The following is a 27,797-nucleotide window of genomic DNA, read 5'->3' as shown; positions in this document are numbered from 1 at the left end:
AAATTCCTAGAGAAATGTCCCAGTCAGGAAAAGATCAAAGGCTGAGATTTTTGAGGAGCTGAGCTGCTTCTCTCTAGTCTCATTCTGTGCTTGTTTTCTCCCATCAGATTTTGCTTTGACTCAAAGCTCTCCCTGAGCTTTGATTTTCAGCCCCCCATCTTCCTCCCCTTCTTTTTCCCTAAGATTTCTGGGTTGGTCAGAGACCTTTCTGGCTGAGGATTCTTCCCTAAACTGAGTTAAAGTTTATTTTCATGTCCTTACCCCTTCTGGGTTTATTCTCTCTGGAAGCCCATTATCCACCCTCTCTTTCCTATCCCCTCAAGTCTCCAGTCAACAATGTCTCTTTTCCAAAGAGAGAATGTGAAAAATCTAAATCCAAACCAAAATCTAGTACAGGTGAACTCAGGAATATCAGTACACAACGATGACTCCAGCTAAGGTGAGGGGGAAGGGCTCTGTAACAATGGGAATACAGACTTCCCATTTTCAGATTCACCATTAGCAGTTGAAAGCAGAGACGGTTTCTGTCTGAGAATTTAGGGCTGGACTTTGTCCCCTCAGACAAGCAATTTATCTTTTGTCTCCTTCAGAACTGCTGAGTAACTACCTCTTTCTCAGAGTTCTTTGTGTCAAGAAGATCTTGAACCAAATGTTGGATTCTGGAGGAATGGCCAGTTGATGAGAAGGGTCCCTGGGGAAGAGAAGGGATCCTAATTTCTCTCACCCTTACTCTCACAAAGGAAAGAGCTAAAAAAAAGAAGAGGCAGCAGAAATGAGCTGAAAGAACCAAAGCATTAGATAATGTAAAGGAATTAAGATTAAAGGGGACCCTGGTGATGACTTAGAGGTTTACCTGCTCTGGAGAGTTAATCTTCTACTCTAGGAAGAAAAGTTACTTTATTAGAGCACAAAATTGCTTCCAATCCATAGTAGAAGAAGTAGGAAGCAAAGCAAATTATTTTGATGCATTTCCTTTCCAAAAATGCTTTTTTATTTTGAGTAACTCCTTTACAAAGATTGCTGTTTCAAAGCAGAAGACCATTTATGTCCACTTAGGTCACTGACTGTGATAACTTGTACCATTTCCTCCTGCCCAAAGTAAGGAGAAGCTTATCCATCTTATATGGAGACATTCTTTCTTAACCCAACTTGTGCCCCTGTTGACATATTATTTTGTTTATTCAATGGAATTATTCTGTATTTGGTATTGCTTTTCCAGAATGACTGGATATCTAGCCCAAGAAAAATAGGGCTTTGCAACAGCAATATTATACAGTGATTAATTCTGATGTTCGTGACTCCTTCCAATGATGAGATATTGAGGCTAGTTACAATGATCTTGTAAGAGCCTTCTACTCCCAAAGAAAGGACTGTGGGAACTGAATGTAGATCATAACATAACATTCTCTCTCTTTTTGTTATTGTTTGCTTGCATTTTGTTTTCTTTCTCATTTTTTTCTTTTTGATCTGATTTTTCTTGTGCAGCATGATAATTATATAACTATGTACATATATTGTATTTAACATATATTTTAACATGTTTAAGATATATTGGATTACTTGCCATCTAGGGGAGGGGAATGGAGGTAAGGAGGGAAAATTTTTGAACACAAAGTTTTGCAAGGGTCAATGTTGAAAAACTATCCATGCATATATTTTGAAAATAAAAAGCTTTAATAAAAAAAGAAAAAAGAAAAATAGGGCCCTGGAAGTACATCTTAGATTGTGAGGAAGATCTGAGGCCCACTTTATTAGAGGAGACCATGGACTCTTTAAAGAAATGTCATTGGCTCAGATCCCTTCCTTGGTCTCTCTTATTGTAGATGGGATTATTTTAATCTCCCCACATTAACTACTTATTAAATAACATACTCTATATTTAATGATATGGATAGAAACACAGAAGTAAAACAGCCCTGATCTGTAAAGTCCTTATATCCCTCTAGAGAAGAGATTCTTAACCTTTTTTGTGTCAGAAACTCCTTTGGCAGTTTGATAAAGTCTATGGTCCACTTCCCAGAATGTTTTTAAATATATATACAATAAGTATAATATCTACAAAGACTATCCTATCCACACCAAACCCCTACAACATGATTTAGCTTACAAAAGGATGCAGGACTGGGACATGATTTGCTTGGGAATAAAGTGAGATTTAAGTTAGTGACATTTAAGCTACATATGACTTGTAGCTTCCTGATAACTTCTGGCCATATTAATACTGGTTTCCTGGTTGCCCAAGGATATAAAAAGATCTACCCACTAGCCCTTCAGGGCCGGTATATAACCACATTCTCCTTTGACATCCAAACTATTTCCATATGGAGGCAAGGGAAGTGGAGGTTGGGAGGGGAGCTTTATCTGCCCTAAGTAAAATGTTGCTGCTTGTCCATTTTTCTCAGATGACCATGACATCAGGGAGTGATGTCATGAAAAGCAAGTGAATTGTAGTTGACTGAGAGAGAACTATGCAAAGTTACCAACCTCATTTTCTCTTCTGGAGCCATCTGGGTCCAACAGACAAATACAAATCAGGATGACTGGAGATGACCCTGGATACATTAGGAAACATTGGCTTTTTTGAATATCTTTACTAGGTAAGAGCTAAGTAAACCTCCTTTTGTTAATGATTCAAAAGTCTCGTTTTATCTCTGTTTTTAACCTGAACTAACATGATATTGGCTTGCCTGTCCCTAACTACATAAAATAAAATACATAAGACTAAAAAGGAAACCAATTATGGTAAAATATGCAGTGGTGTCACGTCAATATGACAGCCTAGAAGTATGCAAAGTCAGCTTCAGTTCACCTATCTGGCTATTAGCAAATATGATTCCAACATCAACCTCATGGCATATACCCTCATGGCAATCAAAAAGTCTGAACCTCAAGAGCAGAGGCTGAAAAAAAAGCACCAGCTAATCCTTTTTATGAAATAATTCTCCTAGGACAATCCAGTGACTGGTCTGCTTGCTATTCCTCAAACATGACACCTCATTTCTTGATCCCTTTTTTCTTTCTTTTTTTAATTATAGCTTTTTATTTACAAAACATATGCATGGGTAATTTTTCAACATTAACCCTGTTCCAACCTTTCCCCTTTTTCCCCCCACCCCTTCCCCTAGATGGCAGGTACTCCAATAAATGTTAAATATGTTAAAGCATATGTTAAATCCAATATATGTATACATATTTATAGTTATCTTGCTGCACAAGAAAAATCAGATCTGGAAAGAAAGAAAAAAACCTGAGTAGGAAAATAAAAATGCAAGCAAACAATAACAGAAAGAGTGGAAATGCTACATTGTGGTCCATTTTCATTTCCCATAGTTCTCTTTCTGGGTGTAGATGATTCTCTTCATTACTGAACATTGAAACTAGTTTGAATCATCTCATTGTTGAAGAGAGCCACGTTCATCAAAGCTGATCATCATATAGTCTTCTTGTTGTCATGTATCAAGATCTTCTGGTTCTGCTCATTTCACTTAGCATCAGTTCATGTAAGTCTCTCCAAACCTCTCTGTATTCATCCTGCTGGTCATTTCTTACAGAACAATAATATTCTATGATATTCATATACCACAATTTATCCAATTGGTGGGCATCCATTAACTTTCCAGTTTCTCTGATCCCTTTTTTCACTAATTTTCTATTCAGTGTCACTCAGTGAATATAAATTTACTAGTGCATTTTCACTAATTGTTCCCCATTCTTGGAATGTTCTCCCTCTTCATCTCTTTCTCCATCTCATCTCAGCTAAAATCTATCTTTTTCAAGAATCCTTTCTTGACTCACACCTTATTATCTCCAATTTATTCTTTATGTCTTATTTGTATATAGTTGTCTTTTCAAATTAGATTGAAAAGTTCTTGAGAGCAGGGATTATTTTTGTTTTTTGTTTTTTGTTTTTTTTTTGTATTCCTAGAACATGTGCTTTGCATGTGTTATTGTTCTCTTTTGTCAGATTATTTATGACTGCATTTGGGATTTTCTAGGCAAAGATACTGGATTGATTTCCCATTTCCTTCCTTGTACAAATGAAGTGCTTAATAAATATTTGTTGATTTGACTCGGCTAGACTCCCTCTGTTTTCTAGCATGGCTTCAGGTGCTAAGCACAGTTTAGAGAGTGAAGTTTCCCTGGCCTTTCTTTGTACTAGATAAGTTCACTTTTTATGGCGTCTTCTATTCTATTTCTCCTGAAGAAAACTCCAGATGGCTTAGATTCCAAGAGAAATGAAACAGTGATACTGTACTGTCACTTTTTATAATAGAATTTCAGGCACTGTGACAAGTGAGTGAGGGAGATATTTTGAGGACAGGCAGCCCTATTGGAAATGGAATAAAACATGAAATTCCAGATCAATTCAGAATATCAGAATGTCTGGAAAATCTGTGAGAATGAGAGGGGAAAGCAGCAGCTGTGACCCCTGAAAACTGTCTGGCACCAAGATAGTTGCCCAGCTTTGTACGTACAGCTACTTGCAAATGAAGACTCTGCAATGGATCCTGAATATGAAGGACAGGTGAGACATAAAGGAGAAAACTTAATCTCAGAGGTATTTATATGAGTGTGGCTGATATATAAGTGCAAATTAAAAGTTTGTATCTGAAGCCAAAAGACCAGTGTTTGTGAAATAAGATGAAATCAGAGCACAAATTTGTAGTCTGTCTTCCACAAATTTCTCCCCACCAACTCCAGTTGCTCTGATTTCTATCTTGGCCATTGGGCCAGATAATTCTAGAGGAAAAAGTGAGGCAGGTGACTTTGCACAGCCTACTTTCACTTAAATCCAATTCACTTGCATGTTATAACATAACCTCCCTAATGTTGGAACCAACAACAATTCATTATGGTCTTTCTAAAGTGCTACACTAGCCATATCACCTCCTACTACTTGAGTGGGTCCCTTATTACACTTTCAGGATAAAATCTAAAATCATCTGTCATACAAAGCCCTTCACAGCCTCCCAGGGCTCCCATGTCTTCTTTTCCAGTAATCTTATATCTTACACTGCTATATCCCTTACTCCCACTAAGTGGGATCTTGTGGGCTTCCTGGCTCTATCTCTCACAAGACATCCCTGCTCTGACTCCATGACTTCCATGGCTGTGCCCAATTCCTGGAATGTTCTCTCCCCATCTCTGCCTTATGGTCTCTTTGACTTCCTTCAAAGCTTCCTTCCCAGCTAAAATCCGACCTTCTACAAGGTCTTTTTCATTTTAATTAAGTTAATTAATAATTATCATTTTATATGTATTATAAAATATATTATAATACAAAATATAAATGTATGAATATAAAATAAAAATTAATTAAAATTAACCTTTTTAATTCTATTGCCTTATTTCTGGTCCAAATTATTCTATATATATTTTGTACAGAGTTGTTTTAATGTTCTATCCCATTAGATCGAACTTCTTCAGAGCAAGAACTGGGTTTTTTCTCCATCTTTCTTTGAATCCTCAGCTCACTTTAACAGTGTGCTAAGCTTGGCACATAGGGAGTGCTTAATAAATATTGAATGAATGAATCCTGGTTTTGCTACTAACTTGGGTGATCTTGAACAAATTATTCTATCCTTTTGGTCCTCTGTTTATTTGTAAAATGACAGGACCGACGTAAGTCAGAGGTTCTTAACTGGGAGCCTGCCCTTTCGGCCACATATTGCCTTGATGTGCAACCCGCTTCATCTCTGAATTGTTCTCAGGCTATCCCCCGTGCCTGCAATACCTTCCCTTCCTTCAAGTCTCGCTGAAATTTCATCTTCTGCCGGAAGCCTTCCCTGGTCTCCCTTAATTTTTCTGCCTTCCCTCCGAAAGTAAGCCCTCGATTCACCCCGTCTGCATTTCATTTCTCATGTGATCTCTTCCTCAGACTGGAGCTTCTGGACAGCAGGGATTGTTGATTTTTACCTCCGGTTTAGCACTCCTAGTATGTGCCAGGCACATAGTAGGCACTTAATATAAAACGGCATTTCAACATGACTGGCTTCCTTTGCGGTTTATTTGATGCGTTTAGAAAGACTAACAAAGAGATGCATGGGGGTGTAAAGGTTGAGAAACCCGATCTGGGGCTCGCCCAGAGCCCGGGAAGATGACTAGGGTGCGCCAGGGTAGCACCGGATACCAGTCGGGTTTCCCGGGGAACTGGCGGACTTCAGACTACGACCAGAGGAGGCGCTAGAATAAATACAGCCAGAGTAAGTACTCGCGCCTGGCTCTCGGTAAGACTTGGCGGGTGGCCGAGGTGCGCAGGCGCAGTTTGGAGAGCGCTTCCCTGTCACTTCTTTGGCCGCGCAGGCGCAGTAAGGAGAGTGCGGTCCATCGCCGCCACACTGCATCCACATCCCCACAACCCCTGCTTATGCCGCGCAGGCGCAGTCTGCAGGCGGGAATGGCTGAAGTGGTGAGCTTCACGGTGCCTACCGGATCTGACAAGACGCTTTTTGTGTGGGAACTGAGCCCCGGGCCTGGGGCCGAGGCCCTGCAAGTGAGCCAGCCTTGGGGCCGTGGGAAGGGAGGGAAGGAGGAATAAATACAATTGGCTCTTAGTTGGCCGCCAGGATCCTGTCTGCCTCCCGCACCCGGGCCCCTTTATCCCTTGCCTCAGTTTTCCCAGCTCTCCCCGTCTTGCCTCATTTCCCGCCACCGCTGCCTCGCTGCTGCTCGTAAAGTGTCGGTGTTGGAAGGGAAGATGGAGACCGGTCTCCTTTTGTAGCTGTGGAAAGTCTCAGAGAGGAAAGAAGGCTTGGCCACATAACATCCGAGTTAGGACTCGAATCCAGCCCTTGAACTCTTTCCATCTTGCCTCACTTAATGTCCCTTACCCAAAGAGGCAAAAGGATATTTTGTTGGTTTTTTTTAATTGTTACCCTCCACTAGCTGTGGATCACACCATAGTATTTGCATTTTTTCTTGTTTTTTGTTCTCTCATTTTTTTTTTCCTTTTTGATCTGATTTTTCTTGTGTAGCATAATAATTGTAGAAATATGCATAGAAGGGCAACTAGGTGGCGCAGTGGATACACCAGCCCTGAAGTCGGGAGGACCTGAGTTCAAATGTGACATTTGACATCCAAACACTTCACACTTCTTAGTTGTGTGACCTTGGGCACATTACTTAACCCCAATTGCCTCAGCAAAAAGAGAAAAAATAAAGAAATATGCATAGAAGAATTGCACACTTTTAACATATATTGGATTACTTGCCATTTGGCGGTGGGGGGAAAGGATAGAAAAAATTGGAATACAAGCTTTTGCAAGTGTTGAAAACTGCATATGGTTCAAAAATAAAAAGCTTTTAAAAAAAATTAAAAACAAATTGCTACCCTCTGTTGTATTCAATGCAGTCAGTGAATCAGTAAACATTTATTAAACACCTACTACCTGGGTGCAAGGATGCAGATCCAGATCAATGCCTGCTGGAAAGAACATTAGCTTAAGAGTTAGAAGATCTGGGGTTGCGATTCAGCTTTCATCCTTATTACCTGTGTGACCTTGAAAGTGACCCAAGGGAAAGAAATAAGCATTTATATAGTGCTTACTGTGTGTTGGGCTCTGGGCTAAGTGCTTTATGGGCATCTCATATGATCCTTACCCAAATCCTGGAAAATAAAGTACTGTTTTAAGCTCTATTTTGCAATTGAGGAAACTGAGACAAAATGGTTAAGCTAAACTCAGGGAGGATCCTTCATGAGGAAATATCTGAAGCTGAATTTGAATTAAGGTCCTCCCGACTTCAGCACTGTCCATTGCCTAGCTTGGCAAAGTCACTTAAACAGTCAGTTTCTTCATTTGTAAAATGAAGGGAAAGGAAGTTGAACTACATTTCCTTTGGGGTCCTTCTGACACCAGAGCTGTGATCCTAAGTACAAAGACCAAAATATAGCCTCTGACCTCACTTTGCTCTGAAGGAGAATATACTGGAACAAATAAGTAAATTAACAACTTGAGGGGAAGAGCAGTGATCTATGGAGAATCAGGGGAGGCTTTCCCTAGAAGGTGACACTTGAGCCAAGCCTGGAAAAAAGCTAAAGATTCTAAGGGCATATTCCAGGTTTTGGGAGGGGGAAGGGGGGAAAAATAGGAAGGGAATTTTCAGGGTTTAATGACTGACTATAGATTTGGGGGTATTTGGAAGGAGCACACCTGAAAGTTTTCTGACCTAAAGATTTCATGGTCTCTCCCACAGCATTCTCTGTTCACAGTGTTCTCTCAGTTTGGCCTTCTCTATTCAGTTCGGGTCTTTCCAAATGCTCCTGAGGTCACTCCTGGCTTCTATGCTATCATCAAGTTTTATTCAGCAAGAGATGCCCACAGAGCCCAAAGGGCGTGTGATCAGAAACAACTATTTCAGAAATCTCCTCTGAAAGTGAGTATACTTATTCTATTAGACTTGTAATGGAAAGCCATCTGGAGCCAGAGAAAACTATGGAGACTGAGTATGGATCTAAGTACAGTATTTTCACCTTGTTGTTTTTTTCTTTCTTATTTTCTCCCCTTTTGATCAGATTTTTCTTATGTAGCATGATGAATATAGAAATATGTTTAGAAGAATTGCACATGTTTAACCTATATTGGATTGCTTGCTGTCTTGGGGAGGAGGAAAGAGGGTAGAGAGGGAGAAAAATTTGGAGCACAAGATTTTGCAAAGGTGAATGTATTTGAAAAAATAAAATATTATTAAAAAAAAAAAAAAGAAAGAAAGTGAGTATGTCTGATTCCAATGTAAGAAGTTCACACCCAAACAATCTAAACCAGATGACATTTAACAAAAGTTAAATACCTGAAACAGCTAGATAGCATAGTGAATAGAGCTGGGGTCATGTCAGGTTGTGGAGGTCTTCCTGAAGTCACGAGGACCTGAGTTCAAATTTGGCCTCAGACACAGAACACTTCCTAGCTGTGTGACACTGGGCAAGTCACTTAACCCCAATTGCCTTAGCAAAAAAAAAAAAAAAAAAGTTAAATGCCTGCCTTAGGCCACAGAGATATCTATATATAAGGCTACAGAGTAGATATAAGACCCTAGTGATCTCTTTACTATATCAACATTGAGGTCTCAAAGATTTATTCTACAAATTATATAGAAAGAACTCCCCAAAACAATGGTTTGCTTATATTTTACTACTGGGTGAACACAATAGAATTCAGCCATCTCCAATAGACAGGTACAATATTAGAAATGCTTTATTTTCAATTAAACTGCTAGTCCCCAAAATCATGAATCCTAATTTCAGAGGAAAGGGCTAAAAATCAACCAAAATGCATCTTTTTGAAAGCATATTCCTTATTCCCTCATTAATCTGGTTTTAGATCTTTTGCTTGTTTCTATTTCTAGATCTTGTCTTTGTGGTTTCCAGCTTCCTTACCCATTCTGCCTCTTTCTCAAGTGTAACAAGAATCTTTATCTTATTTAAGATTTTAGCATCAATATTCATTAGGGAGATTGATCTATAATTTTCTTTCTCTGTTTTAAACCTACCCAGTTTAGGTATCAGTACCATGTCTGTGTCATAAAAGGAATTTGGTAGGATTCCTTCATTCAAATAGTTTATATAGCATTGGAGTTAATTGTTCTTTAAATATTTGGTAGAATTCACATATAAATTCATCTGGTCCTGGGGATTTTTTCTTAGGGAGTTGATTAATAGCTTGTTCTATTTCTTTTTCTAAAATGGAACTGTTTAAGCAATTTACTTCTTCCTCTGTTAATCTGGGCAACTTATATTTTTGAAGGTATTCATCCATTTTGTTTAGGTTATCAAATTTATTGGCATAAAGTTGAACAAAGTAACTCTTAATTATTGCTCTAATTTCCTCTTCATTAGTGGAAAGTTCTCCCTTTTCATTTTTAATACTAACAATTTGATTTTCTTCTTTTTTCTAATCAAATTTACCAAAGATTTATCTATTTTGTTGGTTTTTTCATAAAACCAACTCTTAGTTTTATTAATTCAATGGTTTTTTACTTTCATTTTTATTAATCTCGCCTTTTATTTTTAGAATTTCTTAGTGTTTGCTGGGGGGGAGGGTTAATTTGCTTTTTTTCTAGCTTTTTTAGATGCAAGCCTAATTCATTGATCTTCTCTTTCTCTATTTTTTGCAAATAAGCCTCTAGAGTTATAAAATTTCCCCTTATTACCACTTTGGCTGCATCCCACAAATTTTGGTATATTGTCTCATTATTGTCATTCTCTTAGGTGAAATTATTAATTATATCTATGATTTGCTATTTCACTCATCCATTCTTTAGGATGAGATAATTTGAACTACCTTTCAAACTAAGCCCTCTTTAAAATCCTGGTCTTAAAAAAAAATACTGATGTATATTTAAAGGCAGTTTTCAAAGGAACTATGATTTCATGGGTATGAGTACACCCTCCAGCTATGCAGATGGCTACCCATCCATGCTTTCTCAGCCTGTTGAATCTTGTGTTTCTTTCTGTAAATCTACAGTTTGTACTTAATGTCCTAGAAACTTCCTCTAGTTTTTTTACCATCCAGTCAGTGGCACTTGGGCTGATCATTTAAGCTAAATGTAATTTTTAAATTACTGGAAAAAATAGAAAATGAATTAGTCTGAGTACTTCATTGACAAGTGACTTTTTCTTTACTGTCTCCATCCCTATCTCCAGCATCACTACCACCTATTACTTGCTAAGAATGTCACCTGATATTTCTTCAAGACAAGGACCGACACTTATTTGGCCTATCTTAATAAATCAATCATCTTTCCCAAAATTCACATCAAGAAATGAGGGATTCGATTTCATCCCTTTAAAGAGGAATTTGCCTCTTAGTAGAAGGACTTGTTAGCCATTATGAATTTCTATTGACAAAATATGTGGTTAATTCTTTGCATATTCCCCCCATGTAACAATTTGGCACCCCTTCTTGCAAGTTTGCTGATCCTTATTATACTTTAAGTGTTTGTTTCTTTTGCATCTCAGGCCATTTCCTCCCACTAACTGTTAAAGAAAGCAGCAATCATTTACTGTTAAGAGCACAGAACTTCGTGACAGAAAATCCAAGTCTGATTGTCTCTACTACTTAATTATAAGACTATAGGCAAGTTTGCTTCATTGATTTGTATATCAGTTTCCTCATCCTGTGAAATGAGAAGGTTGAACTAAGTGGTCTTTTTGTAACTTTGAATTCCATGATCCTAGTTTAATGTTTTTAAGAAAATTGTTTTTTCACAGATTGAAACATTCTCTGTTTCTTGCTCTCTCTCTTTATTTTTAATTTAATTTTTCTTGAGGGTTTTTGTTTTCATTAAGATGGGAGATCTATGTTTTCTTTAACAACTTGATTTATGGAAATTTTTTTGTAACTTCTCATGTGGTTTCTTACTTGTAGGTGAGGATAAGGAACAGAACCTAGAACTCAAAAATCTTTTTTTTTTTTTTAAATAACTTTTTATTGACAGAACCCATGCCAGGGTAATTTTATACAACATTATCCCTTGCACTCACTTCCGTTCCGATTTTTCCCCTCCCTCCCTCCACCCCCTCCCCCAGATGGCAAGCAGTCTTATATATGTTAAATAGGTTACAGTATATCCTAAATACACTATATGTGTGCAGAACCGAACAGTTCTCTTGTTGCACAGGGAGAATTGGATTCAGAAGGTATAAATAACCCGGGAAAAAAAACAAAAATGCAAGCAGTTTATATTCATTTCCCAGTGTTCTTTCTTTGGGTGTAGCTGCTTCTGTCCATCCTTGATCAATTGAAACTGAGTTAGATCTCTTTGTCGAAGAAATTCACTTCCATCAGAATACATCCTCATACAGTGTCGTTGTTGAGGTATATAATGATCTCCTGGTTCTGCTCATTTCACTTAGCATCAGTTCATGTAAGTCTTGCCGAACTCAAAAATCTTAAAAACAAATGTAAAAAAAATTGTTTTGAATAAAAATATTAAATAAATTGTTTTTAAAAGAAAATTGAATTTTCATGAAAAATAATTGATTATGGGTTGTTATAGGCTTATAGGTTATAGCTTTATAGGAATTTTTCTCCAAATTATCCTCACTCAGAAAAAAATTCCAGTTTCTTAAATGGAGGTAATCATATATTACCCAACTGGGGATTTTTTTAAAGACAGTGGCCCCTGTATAAATGTAAATGACTTTAGGTCCCAAGAATACGTATTTGCCTTGATTCTACATAGTTTCTGTATAAGAAGTCAGAAATAGTTCCTTTTAATTGTAGAGCCTGGTATTCATTATACAGAGCAAATATTCTAACAGTACATTTCCAAAAGGGCAGTTACTGCCACATCAATGTTAAGTATTGACATTTGTGACCCACTTTCTTGTTTCATTAGGTTCGTCTTTGCACTAAACGCAAGATGCATCAATATCCTGTCTATCCACTTAACAGCTTCAAATGCCAAGAACTGGCCAATTACTATTTGGGTTTCAATGGATGGTCAAAACGAATCATCATGGTAAACTGTAGATTTTTGTTTATTTAGGCCACACACTGACCTAGAATGGGGTTATAGAGTGGGTTGCCTAGCCATTTCAAAGAGGAAATCATGTAGCAAATCATATGCCTGAATCTTTCATTAAAAGATTATAGACTATTCAGAGAAAATCTTTGGCAATTACCTCTTTTCTTATTGCTTTCTATATAATTTGCACTCTCAATTGAAGTGATTGTCCTTGCCAGTATTTCCTTTGAAAATTATAGTTTGAATTCAAATGCATTGTGCCATGGGCTAATCTTAGTTGAAATGGTTGAATTTAAGACAAAACTTGATCATCAACAGCTCTTTTAAAATCTTCATTAAGATCCTATATCTCAGAATCTGAAAATTCTATAGTTGCAGACGCTTTCTGACTTCAAAGTAAAGGAAAATACAAGCCCAGCCAAGTTATCTGCGAGACAGAGTCTGAAGTACTTCTGTGCTTTAGAAGTGGCGTTGCCAGCCTATAAGTGTCAAAGTCGTGGTGTTGGCATTGCAGAAGAATGCTTGGAGCTACACGAAGGTCTGTTGCTAACCTTCCTGCCATTAATGGAAGGTGGCTGAGATTTGCTTGGTGGCAGAGACAGAAAGCCAGTTTCTGAAGGAGGAGGTGTTGGAGAAGTAAATTTGATATTGAAAAAGTGAAAAACTTAGTACTAAGAGATAGTAGGCTCCTTCCTGAAGCTCTTCACGAGGAGACCATGACCACTTCTTGAGAGTGTTGAGGCTGTACTAACCTAGAGTCCTATCTAATGATATGTTGGGATTCTATGAACTAACTTATCCCAGATATAGTGTTGTGACTTCTTGCAAAGGCTCTCTGGAGTATTATTGGCTTTTGCATGCCCTTGGGATAAGCAAACAGGGATTTCTCCTGCTTTCTTCTTTCTCTCCTGTCCCTTAAAAATATTCCCAAATTAGCCAACCCTGCCTAAGGCTCTAATGAAGAAAGTAATATTTGCCTTCAGGCTTCGATGGGCTCTTTAAAAGCATACAGTGGAAAGAGGACTGGTTTAGGAACCAGAAAACCTAGGTCCAAATTCACTCTAATTAGCTGTGTGACTTTGGGCAAGTCTTTTAGCCCCTTGGAACCTCATTAGACTCAATGGCCTCAAAGTTCTCTCTTAGCTTTAAATTTATAAGTTTTGTACATATGGTTGTTTTGATTGGCCCAGCAAAAGTTGATGAGATTTATAAAAATCTAGATAGACTTTCTTTCACTCATTTGCTTATTTGGGCCAGAAATGGAAAGGGGACACAATAAAATAAGTGTAGTTGTGGGAGACTGCTTTATTTAGTTCCTGAATTACACTACAGGACAAAGTTGTCTTCACTGCCCTGAAGTTTAGGACTCTTAAGATATATAGTTGAGCTGAGAGTCATACCTAAGAAATAGGAACCACCCTATCTATTAATATACTACCAACAACTTTCCTGATTTATGGTTCCAGCTCTTGACATAAGGGTTTTAGAATCTCCTAGGTTACAAGTTTAATGCCACAGCTTGAAAGATTTAAGTGCAATTTGAACTATGATCCCATCTTCTATCTCCTTTTCAGTAATCCTAGCTTTTTTCTTATAACATGTGGAGAATAAAAGTATATTTTTGGTTCCTCAGAAATATATGCACAAACAAGAGAACTGCTCGGTTCTGCACACATATATTGTATCTAGGATATACTGCAACATATTTAACATATATAGGACTGCTTGCCATCTAGGAGAGGGGGTGGAGGGAGGGAGGGGAAAAATTGGAACAGAAGCGAGTGCAAGGGATAATGTTGTAAAAAATATTACCCTGGCATGGATTCTGTCAATATAAAGTTATTATAAAATAAAATAAAATATTAAAAAAAAAAGAAATATATGCACAGCAAGAAACAAATGAGTCACACTTGTGTACTGTCCCTAATTTTTAAATTTAGTCTTTAAATGATACTGTAAGCTGTTACTTTACTTTGGTAGTACCTAACCCATAGTTTAAGCATCAATATTTTAGTATCATTCATTTAAAAATCTGTAATTTAATACATTTTTGTTTCTCTTTAGGTCCATTAGAGTTTCTTATGAAAAAGAAGAAAACTCAGAAGCTGGCTATTCAGAAAGCTTTATCAAATGCATTTCAAAAATTGCTGATGGTGGTTTTAGGTAAGACTTCATCGGCTTTCATTATTTTAAGTGGATGAGCCTAAGAATTAGAAGAAAGAAGTATTGTATGGTGGAAAGAGCAGAGGATTTTAAGTCAGAATTTATATTCAAATCCTGACTCTGCCACTTACTTGCTTACCCATCTGATCCTAGAACTAATGACTTAACCTTTCTGTTTCTTAATTTCTCATATGCTAAATGAGAGGTTCAGACACATGACCTGCATAGCACAGTATGCCCAAACCAGATTAAAATGAACTGTTTCTTAATTTCTCATATGCTAAATGAGAGGTTCAGACACATGACCTGCATAGCATAGTATGCCCAAACCAGATTAAAATGAACTTGGGAAATTTTTGGCAAAACTAATGAAAATACAATAGAACATAGATAATGTTAATATGTAGTTTTCTAAGTCAATATTCAGGGATCAGTATATGTGATTTAGTGGCCTACATTGCTTTTTTTTAATCTATAAATAATATTTTTCCCAATTACATGTAAAAACAATTTATAACATTCATTTTTTTAAATTTTCTGTTCTAGATTCTCCTCTTTCCCTTTCTTCTCTCCTTTCCAGAAACAGTAAGCAATTTCAAATGGGTTATAGATATGCAGTCATGTAAAACATTTTTGTATAAATCATGTTGTGGAAAAAAAAAACTACAGAAAAAAAAAAAGAAAAATATTAATGACTTTAATTTCTGTTTGAGTTTGATGCCACTGGTCTAGAAGACTTCTAAGTCTTTTCACTCATATCCAACTCTTTGTAAGCCCACTTAAAGTTTTTCTGACAAAGATACTGTAGTGGTTTATCATTTCCTTCTTCAGCTTATTTTACAGATGAGGAAACTGAGGCAAACAGGTTTAAGTGACTTGCTCAGTCTAAGGGCATAGCTAAGTATCTGAGATCAGATATGAACTCGGGTCTTCCTGACTCCAAACCTATGTTCTATCCACTGCACCACTTAGCTGCCACCTTTATTACAGGGGTCCTCAAACTTTTTAAATAGAGAGCCAGTTAACTGTCCCTCAGACTGTTGGAGGGCCAGAAGATAGTAAAAACAAAAACTTTGTTTTGTGGGTCTTTAAATAAAGAAACTTCATAGTCCTGGGTGAGAGGGATAATCGTCCTCAGCTGCCACATCTGGCCCGCGGCCATAGTTTGAGGACCCCTGTAAATGGAGAAACAAATTCAAACAACAAATATTTATTCAGGATATGGGATACGGTAAGGAGATAGCAATAGAAACTGGTGGACCAGGAATGACCTTATAACAGAAGACATTGTTTGAACTAATCTTTCAAGGAAATTAAGGCGTTTGAAAAGTGAGGAAGGGAATGCATTCCAGGGTGGAAGACAGTTTGAGAAAAGCGCAGGTTAGAAATAGAATGCTTATGTGTAAGAAAGAGCAAGAAGGCCAGTTTGGTTAGATCAAAGAGAACATGAAGGAGAGTCATATATAATATGCTAGAAAAGTAGATTAGAACTAGGTTGTCAAACAGATATCATACTCACTGCTTTGTAGAAAGTATACTGACAAGGAAAATTTTGAGTTAGGGAGCAACTGTTGCAGAATTCAGATGGGGATAAAAGGAATGGGAAAATTCAGAAGAAGGATAGGTTTGGGAAGAATGATGGATTTGAAAAATCTATAGAACACAATACAAATTATTCAGTAGATGATTGGTTGTGTGGATTTGGAGCTTGGGACAGAGGGTAAGGTAAAATTTAAAGATCTGGGAATCATTGAATCCTTGGGAACTGTTAAGATCATTGAGAGCATCAACCAGGTACCTAGGGCCTTCCCACAGCTGCGGGACATGTTCTCCTTTTTGCCTGGACTTTCTTAGCATGAAGTGCTGTTACATACTGGGCATATAAAGTAGAAAAAATAAGTTCCATGTCCTTGTAAACTGGTTACAAAGAATTGGACATAAGTGAAATGACTCAGAGGTCTTCTAGACCTGTGGCATCAAAGTCAAATAGAAATTAAAGCCACCAATATTTTTCTTTTTATATGTCGGTTTTTTTCCACAACATAATTTATACAAAAGTATGTTTTATATGCTTGCACATCTATAATTTATTTGAAATTGCTTACTGTGTTTGGAAGGAAGGAGGGAGAGAATTTGGAATCGAAAAAAATTTTTTAAATGACTGTTATAAATTGTTTTTACATGTAAATGGGAAAAATATTATTCATAGATTTTTTTAAAAATTTAAGTTCCTTGTTCTCAAGAAACTTACATTTTCTACTCCTGGTGGATACAACCTGTCAACAGATACTTTATACATGACAATTTGAAGAAGAAGAAGACTACATTAAAGACAAAGAGGATCTGGGAGATGGTATATGACTTGAAATTTAAAGGAGACTAGTGACTGGAAAATGGAAGTAAAGAGAAAAAGCAACATAGGCTTGAGGAAATATATAGACAGAAGTGGGAGCTAAGTGAAATTGGGGAGCAATGAGCAAACTCCTTGAACTAGAATCTATGTTCCATCCATGAAATGAAGTTATATACTTGAAAACATTGGCAGATGCCAGATTGCAAAGAGCTTTCACTGCTGAGGTATGGAATTTGTATTTTTTTTATAGATAATGGGCCTCCAGCTAAGTGTAGTGAGCTTGGGAATGACAAAGTCATACTAGTGGATTAAGGGCTTTACATGGCTCCTATGAGGACTAAGGAAGGCTAACCATAATTTTCTTTTCCTTCTGTCCTCAATAAAATACTATGTACTTTATAAATTCTAGATGTAAAACATTTTTGCTACAAACTTGCCCTGATCTGGCATGGATAAGTTCTGATTTGAACTGGTAGAGAAAGTAGCAACATAGATGAAATCACAAATTCAGTAAAATGCTTTTGTGGACAATGATAACATTTTATAATACAATATATATAATATAATGTAATATATCATCATAAAATATTATAATGTAATGTTATTATAATATAATATAATTATAACATTATATTATAATCTATGCTAACATTTATATAGCACTGACTATGTGCCAGGCACTGTACTAGGTGCTTTACTGTTTATTATCTCAGTTAATTTTCACAACAGCCCTAAGAAGGTAGGCATCATTATTATTTTTATCAATATATTTTTTCCACATTTTAAAAGAGAATGTCTTGATCTTACTTTATTCAACTATCATTGTTATCAAAAGCACATAAGTACACTTCTTGTTCAAATTGCTTCTTTGCTTCATTGGTTATGTTTCTTGGTTTAATATATTATTTTTATAAATATGTGATATATTACTATAATCATGCTTGCACTTTATGGTTTTTGCATCGATATATTTTCTTTAATTTTGCTCTTCCTGGTTTAAGTATCAGCATCATATTTGTGTTATAAAAGGAATTTGGTAGGACTCCCTCTTTACCCATTTTCCCAAATAGTTTCCAAATAGCTCTTTCTTTCATATTGAAATTAATCATTCTTTAAATGTTTTGTAAAATTCACTTATGAATCCATCAGGAGGATTTTTTTATTTATTGGTGTATAATTGTACAAAATATCTCCTGATAATTGCTTTGATTTCTTCTTCATTGGTGGTGAAGTCACCCTTTTGTTTCAAATTTTGTGTTACCTTGCTTATTTCTTTTAATTAGGTCTGGTTTTTCTTTTGCTTTGTCTGAGGTCATGTTTACGACTCTTGCTTTTCTTTATTTCAGCAGAAACATAATAGATTTAGCTCCAGCACCTTACCTTTACTCTGGTTATATCTCTACTTCAAGTGTTTCTTGTAAACAACATATTATAGAATTCTGATTTTTAATCCACTCAGCTGTTCACTTCCATTTTATGAGTTCATCCTATTCCCATTCATAGTTATGATTATGTTAAGATTCTTATACGGTACTAAGACAGTGGAATTGATAGAGACAATAATTATCTACTTTACAATGGTCTAGTACTTTACAATTCTCTAGTTCACTTAATGTACTTAGAACTTATTAGAATTCTACAAGATTCACACACTTCTAAGAGAGCATATATAAGCTAGGAGCCTCAACCAGGATTCAGTCCAGGAGTTTCACAAATCAGAAAGGACAAGCCCACTCTCGGAGGTGGAGACAGATTCATTCCATCTTCCTCCTTTGTTCTGGCTGGAGGCTGAAGCTGGCAGAGGCAAAGGATTAGTGGCAGGAGCTATTAGAACCAAGGAGAGAGATAGGCCTCTAAGAAAGCTAACTGAGCCCCAGGAAGGAGACAATAAAGGATTTGGACTTTAACTCCTGGCTGCATTTGGGGTGATTATTACTTTGAACTGAAACTAAAGCTGCCTTCAGAAGCCCCCCAAGAAACCTGCTCACAGAGAACATTATATTTTAGAGAAGAACATTATATGATTACTAACTGCATTTTAAAATTTCATCAGAATAGAAAACTTCTAGATTAAGAACTTACGCACTTGCTCCACTGAGGCAGATATAACATTAAGTCTTAGATGTTTGCTAAGAATACAAGGAGCTTAAATGATTTGCCCATGGGCACATAGATAGTATAGAGGTCTTCCTAACTGACTCCTAGTGCTCTCTCCCTCCTTCTGTCTGTCTCTCTCACTGTCCCTGTCTCTCTGTCCTGTGTCTCTGTCACTCTTTTCACATTACATCAGCTTAAAAAAAAAACAAAAAATACAACTCTTCCCTTCTCCTTTTTTTCTTTTGTTCACTTTCCTTTCTTTGGTGCTCAAGACAGTACATCCCTAACAGCCTTTTTCAGTCCTGGTTGTACCTTCTCTCATGCTCCAATTCATTGAGTCCCAGAGGGAATGTTGTTGGAATAACTATTGCCCCTCCCAGACATTCTTTCACCTGCAAGCACCTGGTAACCTCTATTTTTTTGAGGCTCATTCTATATATATCCAGTTCCTAATGGCAGTTACCTCCCAGCTCCCAGGTCATTCTATCCCCTTTCTCATTCAGTCTTCCTCCCTACTCCAATTACTACCCTTATGTGCAGGGACTTCAATATATACATGCCAATATTTCCTTATATCCTCTGGTCTCCCAGTTCTTCAATCTTTTTAATTCCCATGACCAATTCCTTCACTTCACCTCCTCCATACACAGAAATGACTGCAAGCTTGGTGATCTTTATTTACTCCCAAGTGTTCCATGATCAAGAAATCTAATGTGAACGAACCATAACAATTTCCCATTCCATCTCTCTCTATTCTCCAATCCTCCTAAATCTGTCCCTCCTTTTACTCTTCCGATTATCTATCATATTCCCCACAGTAACTATTCCAAACTTTTTCTTTAGTCCTCCTACATTTCTTTGTCCTCCATCCTCTCAGCAAAAACTCATAATTTACTCAGAAAATAAAAGCCATTCACTATGAACTCTCTTTTCTCTTCTTTGTACTTCAAAATTCTCTAGCATCATTCCCTTGTTAATTCTTTCCTCTGACTTCTGAAAATAGATCCCTTTTCCTCACCAAGAGAGGTCCTACTTTATGTACTCTTAATCTCCCTTTCAGTTGCCTCTAGCAGTTTACCTTTATAATTATCCCTTCTCTCTCTAATTTTCAACCTCTCTTTATCTACTGTTCCTTCTCTACAAAAAATCCCAGAGTCGTCATCATCCTTTAAAAACAAAACAAAACAAAAGCCAAAAAAAAAAAAAAAAAAACCCTCAAGCTTCTAATCATTTGCCAAATCATTGAATTCTGGCTTATGACCTTATTCACTCAATTGAAGTTGCCTTCTCCAAAGTTATCAAGGATCTACAGTTAAATCTTCCGGCCTTTTCCCAGTCTCCATCCTTCTGACCTCTCAGCATATTTTATACTTACTTCTCCTAGTTGTTATCTTGGCGTTTTTAATGACACTGTCTTTCTCTTTATTGTTTGCCCACTTGTCTGATTTAGTCCTCAGGCTTTTTTGCTGAATCATCATCCAGAACACACCTCCTAACTGTAGTTAGGCTGTCACGGGTCTTTTCTTTGTATTTTTGGTGACTTCATTAACTGTATCCCCAAGCAGATATGCCCAGCCTTAGTCTTTCCAAAGTTACTTTCCTACATCACCAACTGCCTTTTGGATATTTCAAATTCAGTGTTCCACAGGTATCTCAAATGAACATGATTCAAATAGAACTTCTTTCATCCAAACCAATTCTCCTGTGATTGTCTCTGTTTCTGTTTAGATGCTACCACTTTTCCAGTCACCTACTTTTGCATTCTTGGAGTTATCTCAGATTCTTCACTGTAACTCACCTCACATATCCACTTGCCAAGTCTTATTGATTCCACTTCTACAACCTCTCTCAAATCCATCTCCTTCTTTCCATCCTACATTAAGCTCTCATCACCTCTTACCTGTACTATTCACTCTCCTACTTTCAGACCACTTTTCATACCAATTAATCCTGCACACACATGCCAAAATGGTTTTCCTAAACTATCCAGCTGATTATGTCATTCCCCTAATAAACAGCTCCCTGTTTCTTGAAGGATTAAATGCAAACTCCTCCTTTTGGTATTAAAATTAAATTTGGTATTTGGTATTTGCTACCTGATTTCAATCCATCATACATACCTTTTTATATATCCTTTTGGTCCAACTCAACTGGCCTTCATACTGCTCCTTATACAGAAACCTCCATTTCCAGTCCTTTGAATGAACCCAGGTAGGAGTTTCAGACTCCTCATCTGGAAAGTTTTTCCTCTTCACTGCTACCTCTTAAAATTCCCAATTTACCTCAAAACTCAGTTCCATCTCCAGCCGTGTTTCCTATCTGTGACCTCTAGGGCCAGACCAAAAAATATATATATATATGTTTTAATCAATCTATAAGCATTTTTTCTCTTTTTTGTGATTGAAATTTTTTATTAAAAATTTCTACTTTCAACACATAGGCATGCATGTTCCAATTGATAAATGGTCAAAGGATATGAACAGACAATTTTCAGATGAAGAAATGGAAACTAATTCTAGCCATATGAAAAGATTCTCCAAATCATTATTGATCAGAGAAATGCAAATTAAGACAACTCTGAAATACCACTACACACCTCTCAGATTGGCTAGAATGACAGGGAAAGATAATGTGGAATGTTGGAGGGGATGTAGGAAAACTGGGCCACTGGTACATTGTTGGTGGAATTGTCAATGCATCCAACCAATCTGGCAAGTAGTTTGGAACTATGCTCAAAAAGTTATCAAACTGTGCATATTCTTTGATCCAGCAGTGTTACTACTGGGTTTATATCCCAAAAAGATCTTAAAGAAGGAAAAGGGACCCATGTGTGCAAAAATGTTTGTGGCAGCCCTTTTTGTAGTAGCTAGAAATTGAATGGATGCCCATCAATTGGAGATTGGCTGAGCAAGTTGTGGTATATGAATGTTATAGAATATTATTGTTCGATAAGAAATGACCAGCAGGATGATTTCAGAAAGGCCTGGAGAGACTTACATAAACTGATGCTGAGTTGTAATGACCGTGTATTTAAAATCAGCCGGAGTCAGGAATTCAGGTTAAGGGAAAAATCTTCAATCTTTATTGAAGTGAAGAGATGAATAAGGATTGCGATAGCAATATGGGCAAGAAAGATTGCAACAGCAATATGGGCAGCTGTGACAGGAAGCCAGCTAACAGAGAGAGATCTGAGCCGAGCAAACCGTGGCAATGGCAATGCAAAAAGTCTCCCCTTCCCCTTCCTTTTCCACTCCCCTGCCTCCACCCACCAAAATCGTCATTTCCTATACAACACATCAGGACTTGCACAAAGAATGGGCGGGGCCATTCTTTCTCCAAGCTTATATATTAATAGAGTATGGTCCAATTACTATTTAGCCTCATGTGCTTGGGACCTCAGTGCATCAACTCAAGCCTCAGCCCATTACACTGAGTGAAATGAGCAGAACCAGGAGATCATTATACACTTCAACCACAATACTATATAATGATCAATTCTGATGGACGTGTCTCTCTTCAACAATGATATGAACCAAATCAGTTCCAGTTGTTCAATAATGAAGAGAACCAGCTACCCCCAGCAAAAGAACTATGGGAAATGAGTGTGGACCACAACAAATCATTTCCACTCCTTCTGTTTTTGTCCATTTGCATTTTTGTTTTCCTTCTCAGGTTATTTTTACCTTATTTCTAAATCTGATTTTTCTTGAACAGCAAGATAACTGCATAAAATATGTATACATATATTGTATTTAACATATATTTTAACATATTTAACATGTATAGGTCTACCTGCCATCTAGGGGATGGGGTAAGGGGAAAGAGGGGAAAAGTTGGAACAGAAAGTTTTGCAAGGCTCAATGCTGAAAAATTACCCATGCATATGTCTTATAAATAAAAAGCTATAATTAAAAAATCTGAAAAAAAATAGGCATGGATATAATTTTTCAACATTAGCCCTTGCAAAATTTTATGTTCCCAATTTTTCTTCCTCTTCCCCTCACCGCCCCCCCCCTTCCCTAGAGGGCAAGCAATCCAATATATGTTAAATTTATATATACACACACATATATATAAATATGTATATGTTAAATCCAATATGTATACATATACATATTTATAAATTATCATGCTGCACAAGAAAAATCAAATCAAAAATAAAAAAAAGGAGGAAAAAAACAGAATGCAAGCAAACAACAATAAAAAAAGTGAAAATGATATGCAGTGATCTACACACAATTCCCACAGTCCTCTCTCTGGGTGTAGTTGGCTCTTCTTCATTACAAGATAATTGGAACTGGCCTCAATCATCTCATTGTTGAAAAGAGTCATAATTGATCTTCGTAAAATATTGTTGCTGCCCTGGTTCTTCTCATTTCACTTAGCATTAGTCCATGTAAGTCTCTCCAGGCCTCTCTGAAATCATCTTGCTGGTCATTTCTTACAGAACAATAATATTCCATAACATTTATTTATTTATTATTTATATTTATATTTATTTATTATTTAACATAATTTATTCAGCCATTCCCTAATTGATGGATATCCACTCAGTTTCCAGTTTCTTGCCACTACAAAAAGGGCTGCCACAAACATTTTTGCACATACAGGTCCTTTTCCCTTGTTTAATATCTCTTTGGGATACAAGCCCAGTAGAAATACTGTTGGATCAAAGGGCATGCAGAGTTTGATAACCCTTTGGACATAGTTCCAAATTGCTCTCCACAATGGTTGAATCAGTTCACAATTCCACCAACAATGTATCAGTGTCCTAATTTTCCTACATCCCCTCCAACATTCATCATTTTCTTTTCCTGTCATCTTAGCCAATCTGAAAGGTATGTAACTACTACTATTATGTCTACTCTGGGTTACCTTTTGTCCAAGCCAAAGCAACCTTGATTCCCTCAATTAATCTTCCTATGAATTGAACTTAAGGTCTTTCATCCTCCTGATTGCCCTCCTTTGAATGATTGACCACAGATGTAGAGCTAGAAAGGACTTGAGAAGTCACCTAGGCCAATCCCCTTACTTTATAAATGAGATAACAAAGGCCCAATGGATTTGAACACAGGTCCTTTAACCTTAAATTTAGGGTTTTATTCATTGTGCCATCCTTCCCCTCTATCATTTCAATGTTTTTCCTAAAATATAGTGAAAAGAACTGAGTACAATATTTCATTATATAGAAGACATTCATATTATCTTACTTCTCTATGGTTTATTCATCCTCAGCTCTATTTTTCAATATGCATTTTTTACCACACCCACCCTCCTTTTTTTAGTCATTTTTACCATAGCCTGCTTTGCATTGAAGTTACCGTATGTTGATTTAATTAATAGGGTCTTACTAAGTTATTCACAGAATTTTTCTTCCTCATCCATTACATTAGGTGTTGGTACATAAGTGGCAATTATTTTCATAATGATCTTTTTGCTTAGGCTCATCAAGAACACTGCAAAGCAAGAGGATCATATATTTCATGAAAATGTTTTATCTTTCTTTGTGATGCACAATAAAACCAACTCAAAGAAAAATATGTTTGCTCCAAGTTTTCCTTCATGGTCTATCTGTCAACAGGGTAGCTCTTTGTACAACACCTAGCACAGGAATTTAGATGATAGTGATAAGACTTCACATAAAGACTTACATAATAGTCTTTGTTAGTGTGAGGCAATTGGGATTAAGTGACTTTCTCAGGATCACTCATTAGTAAGTGTTAAGTGAGGATTTGAATTCAATTTCTCCTGACTTTGTTAGCCGACCCTGAAAGACCTTTTAAAGGAAAAGCCCTATACTTTTTATCTTTAGAAATTAAAGATGCTTAATGCTCAGTTGTGTGTTATATTGAGACTGGGGAAGGAGTAATTTTTATTGTCTACATAATTCTTATTTGAATCTAATTTTTAACTATATTTCAGAGAGTGGTAAAGTAGCTGTGGAATACAGATCCTCTGAAGAAGGAGATTCTGCAACAGAAGAATTTGAGGACTTGATTCAAGTATGTGAAAAGTTAGACTTTCATTTTTCCCAACTGAGTTCCAAATAATTCCTTCATTTGAAGTTGGAGAAAGGCAGCTTTGTGGTGGAGGGCAGTCAAGGGAAAGAATTTCAGGTTTAATCCTAACTTTGGAATTCTAGGAAATGTGTTGTGATATGGGAGCCACCTGCAGTGGCTGCTGGAGTTGTTTAACTCAGACCTATACGATGGATCTCTTCATGTGAGCAGATGATGATGATACAAAGAGACTGAGAGGCAGCTGCATTCTCTAACCTCCCCACTAAGAGGCAGTTGTCTGACTTCTCTCTTCTTCCCTCTGCCTCCAATTTGTTTCATTCTCAGTCCACAAGTAACACTTGTGTCAGCGAAGGCTGCTTTGCAACTTCTTCAGATGTTATGATTCACAGCTGTGGAGGCTCTCCGAAAATTGACCTACCCCTTCACTTAGGATGGTCCTTAACAGAAATGTTGTTGCTTCTCCCATAACCCAGGCCCACAGAGTGAAGGAGAGCTGGTTCCCTATAACCTTGAATCCCTGAGCCCTCCACACCTAGACCCAGGAGAACTGCAATCAGAGGGGGTTCTCCCCATCCTGGGGATCACAGCTGAAGTTTTTCCAGAAGTGAAGTTTAGGGGACAAGATGGGGGTATCTCATAATGTTCACACAACTGGAGGCATAAATAAGGGATCATTTTCTTCCCTGGGAAATAGTAGTACTACCATTTGAATTATGTCCTATAAACATTGAAGTCTAAGAATCCTAAACAGACATGCAGTTTACCAAGAAGATAGCCTTTCTGGCCCTATTTGGATGTGTGTTGTGGGGTACTTGGTTGGTTTATCAGAGAGGCAGCACAAAAGACATGGGTTCAGATCTTGCTTCAGATACTTCCTAGCTGTGTGTCCTAGACTGTTTCTTCATCTATAAAATAAGGTCAAACTGAAGTCCCTTCCAGCTCTAAATCTATGATCCTTTGACATGTTATTTCACAAGTTAAGAGCTTTAAGAAAGTTCATAGCTCTCCCATTGCAAATCAGACCCTTTCTCTAAAATTTATAATGTTAGAAAGTTTCCTGGGTGTTTATAGTTCAGATCACACAACCAAGTTTATATCAGAGACAGGCCTCTACCCTCAATCTTCCTGATTCCAAAGCTAGTGCACTCACACTCACTCTCTCTCTCTCTCTCTCTCTTTTTCTTTCTCTCTCTCTCTCTTTTTCTTTCTCTCTCTCTCTCTCTCTCTCTCTCTCTCTCTCTCTTTTTCTTTCTCTCTCTCTCACACACATGCACACACACACGTTTATGTATATATATATATACACACACAAACACATTCTTGTAATCTTTTGGGGAACTATTTGGGAGTTGAATTTTGTCATTTCCCAGAGTTAGAGAGGAGAAACTGGGTGAGGTGGCTGTTTTGTTTTTATTTTTGCTTTTACTTTTCTAATGCTTGAAAAATTTTGCCACAGAGAATAAATGTGTTTTTAATGCAGCATAAATATGGCCAATCATTAAAACTTTAAATTTCAACAGAGATTGGATCTTAAAGAGAATAATTTTAAATTCTGAGGGAAAAGGGATTTAATAAATACCATATGGGTTTTAGAATGGCATGTAATAAATGTTTTCTAAAATAGCCATTTTTGGACAGCAGTGAGGTAGTGAGAAGTTTCTCAATCACAGATGTTTGGGCCAGGGACTGAATGGTCAAATTGAAAAGAATTATTGAAACAGTGGTTTTATCTATTGGCCTGAATGTGACTCATATAAAACAGTGGCCTGAAAAATCCATATATAATTGATAAAAAATAGAAAGGTATGCTTTACTGTGCTTGTATTAAAGCTTAAATTTTTAGAGGTCCCAAATTAATTACTTTGCATTATTGGTATGCTGTAGTCTGACATGTAAAGAATGAATGCTCTAGGTCTGCAACAAGCATGAATATTTAGAGAGACTATGGTAATTAAAAAAAATATAAATGTGACATTCTGGTCAATGTATACTATCTATAGCTTTACTTTCCCCTAAACCTATACAATGTGGTAGTAAGTGCTCTGAACCAAAGGACAAAAATTTGAGTTCTGCCCCTGTCCCCTGGGTGAACAGTGCTCTAGGCCTCTATTTTCTCACTGTAAAAAGGGCAAAGCTAGGTAACCTCTAATGTCACCCTCTTCCCAGCTCTGGATCTATCTATTTACAAGTTCACTATCTTTTTTCACTAAGGTCAATGATGTTTCTTGGAATCAGTCCTACCAAGTGGAAGAAGAATGCCTCTCTGATTTCAACCTGGATGAAGAATGATCAAAGTGCATCTAAAAGCAAAGTTGCCCTCCCCTGTCCCTACTGGGTAGAGCACACTCCTGCATCCTCTCCCAAGGAGAGGTGGACAGAGGGTGTGTGTGTGTGTGTGTGTGTGTGTGTGATTTTTAGAGAGAGGCAAGCTTGCCTCCACATCTTAGAGGGGAAACTGAAGCTGAACTGTACCTCCAAGGACGTAGGGAATTTGGGGTGAGGAAACTCCTCCACCGCACCTACCATGGATGTGTGACGTAGGGAGGGTCACCTAATTCCCAAGTGGTACGGACAAGGCTTGACCACGTGCTTTATAGTTGCAGGAGGGCGTCATCTAGCCTACCCTACTCTCATAGATCAAATAAAGAATTAAGAATTTCCTCGGAATTCGGCTAGGGGCGGGGCTGGGGGCGGGACGA

General features: G+C 37.2%; 1 protein-coding gene across 1 annotated transcript; it reads left to right on the top strand.

Annotated features, from left to right (window-relative positions):
• Positions 1 to 6,352: 6,352 nt before the first annotated feature.
• On the top strand, positions 6,353 to 27,758 carry RDM1 (RAD52 motif containing 1). Its single transcript, XM_051994901.1, has 7 exons — positions 6,353 to 6,493; positions 8,194 to 8,373; positions 12,337 to 12,459; positions 12,838 to 13,003; positions 14,530 to 14,628; positions 25,001 to 25,080; positions 27,310 to 27,758. Exons 1-7 carry the CDS (start codon positions 6,368 to 6,370, stop codon positions 27,385 to 27,387), a joined length of 852 nt encoding a protein of 283 aa, XP_051850861.1. The 5' UTR covers positions 6,353 to 6,367; the 3' UTR covers positions 27,388 to 27,758.
• Positions 27,759 to 27,797: the final 39 nt, after the last annotated feature.

This window comes from Antechinus flavipes, chromosome 4 (genome assembly GCF_016432865.1).
Source record: "Antechinus flavipes isolate AdamAnt ecotype Samford, QLD, Australia chromosome 4, AdamAnt_v2, whole genome shotgun sequence".
NCBI classification, from domain to species: Eukaryota; Metazoa; Chordata; class Mammalia; order Dasyuromorphia; family Dasyuridae; genus Antechinus; species Antechinus flavipes.
This window is presented reverse-complemented; position numbering and strand designations above follow the sequence as displayed.

What these genes read in the sequence shown, in the direction of transcription:
- RDM1 (XM_051994901.1), top strand. Translation starts at nt 6,368, where the DNA reads ATGCCGCGCAGGCGCAGTCTGCAGGCGGGAATGGCTGAAGTGGTGAGC. An exon ending in GGTCAAAACGAATCATCATG is followed by an intron (nt 12,460 to 12,837) that starts GTAAACTGTAGA and finishes AAAATTCTATAG; the next exon opens with TTGCAGACGCTTTCTGACTT. An exon ending in ATGCTTGGAGCTACACGAAG is followed by an intron (nt 13,004 to 14,529) that starts GTCTGTTGCTAA and finishes GTTTCTCTTTAG; the next exon opens with GTCCATTAGAGTTTCTTATG.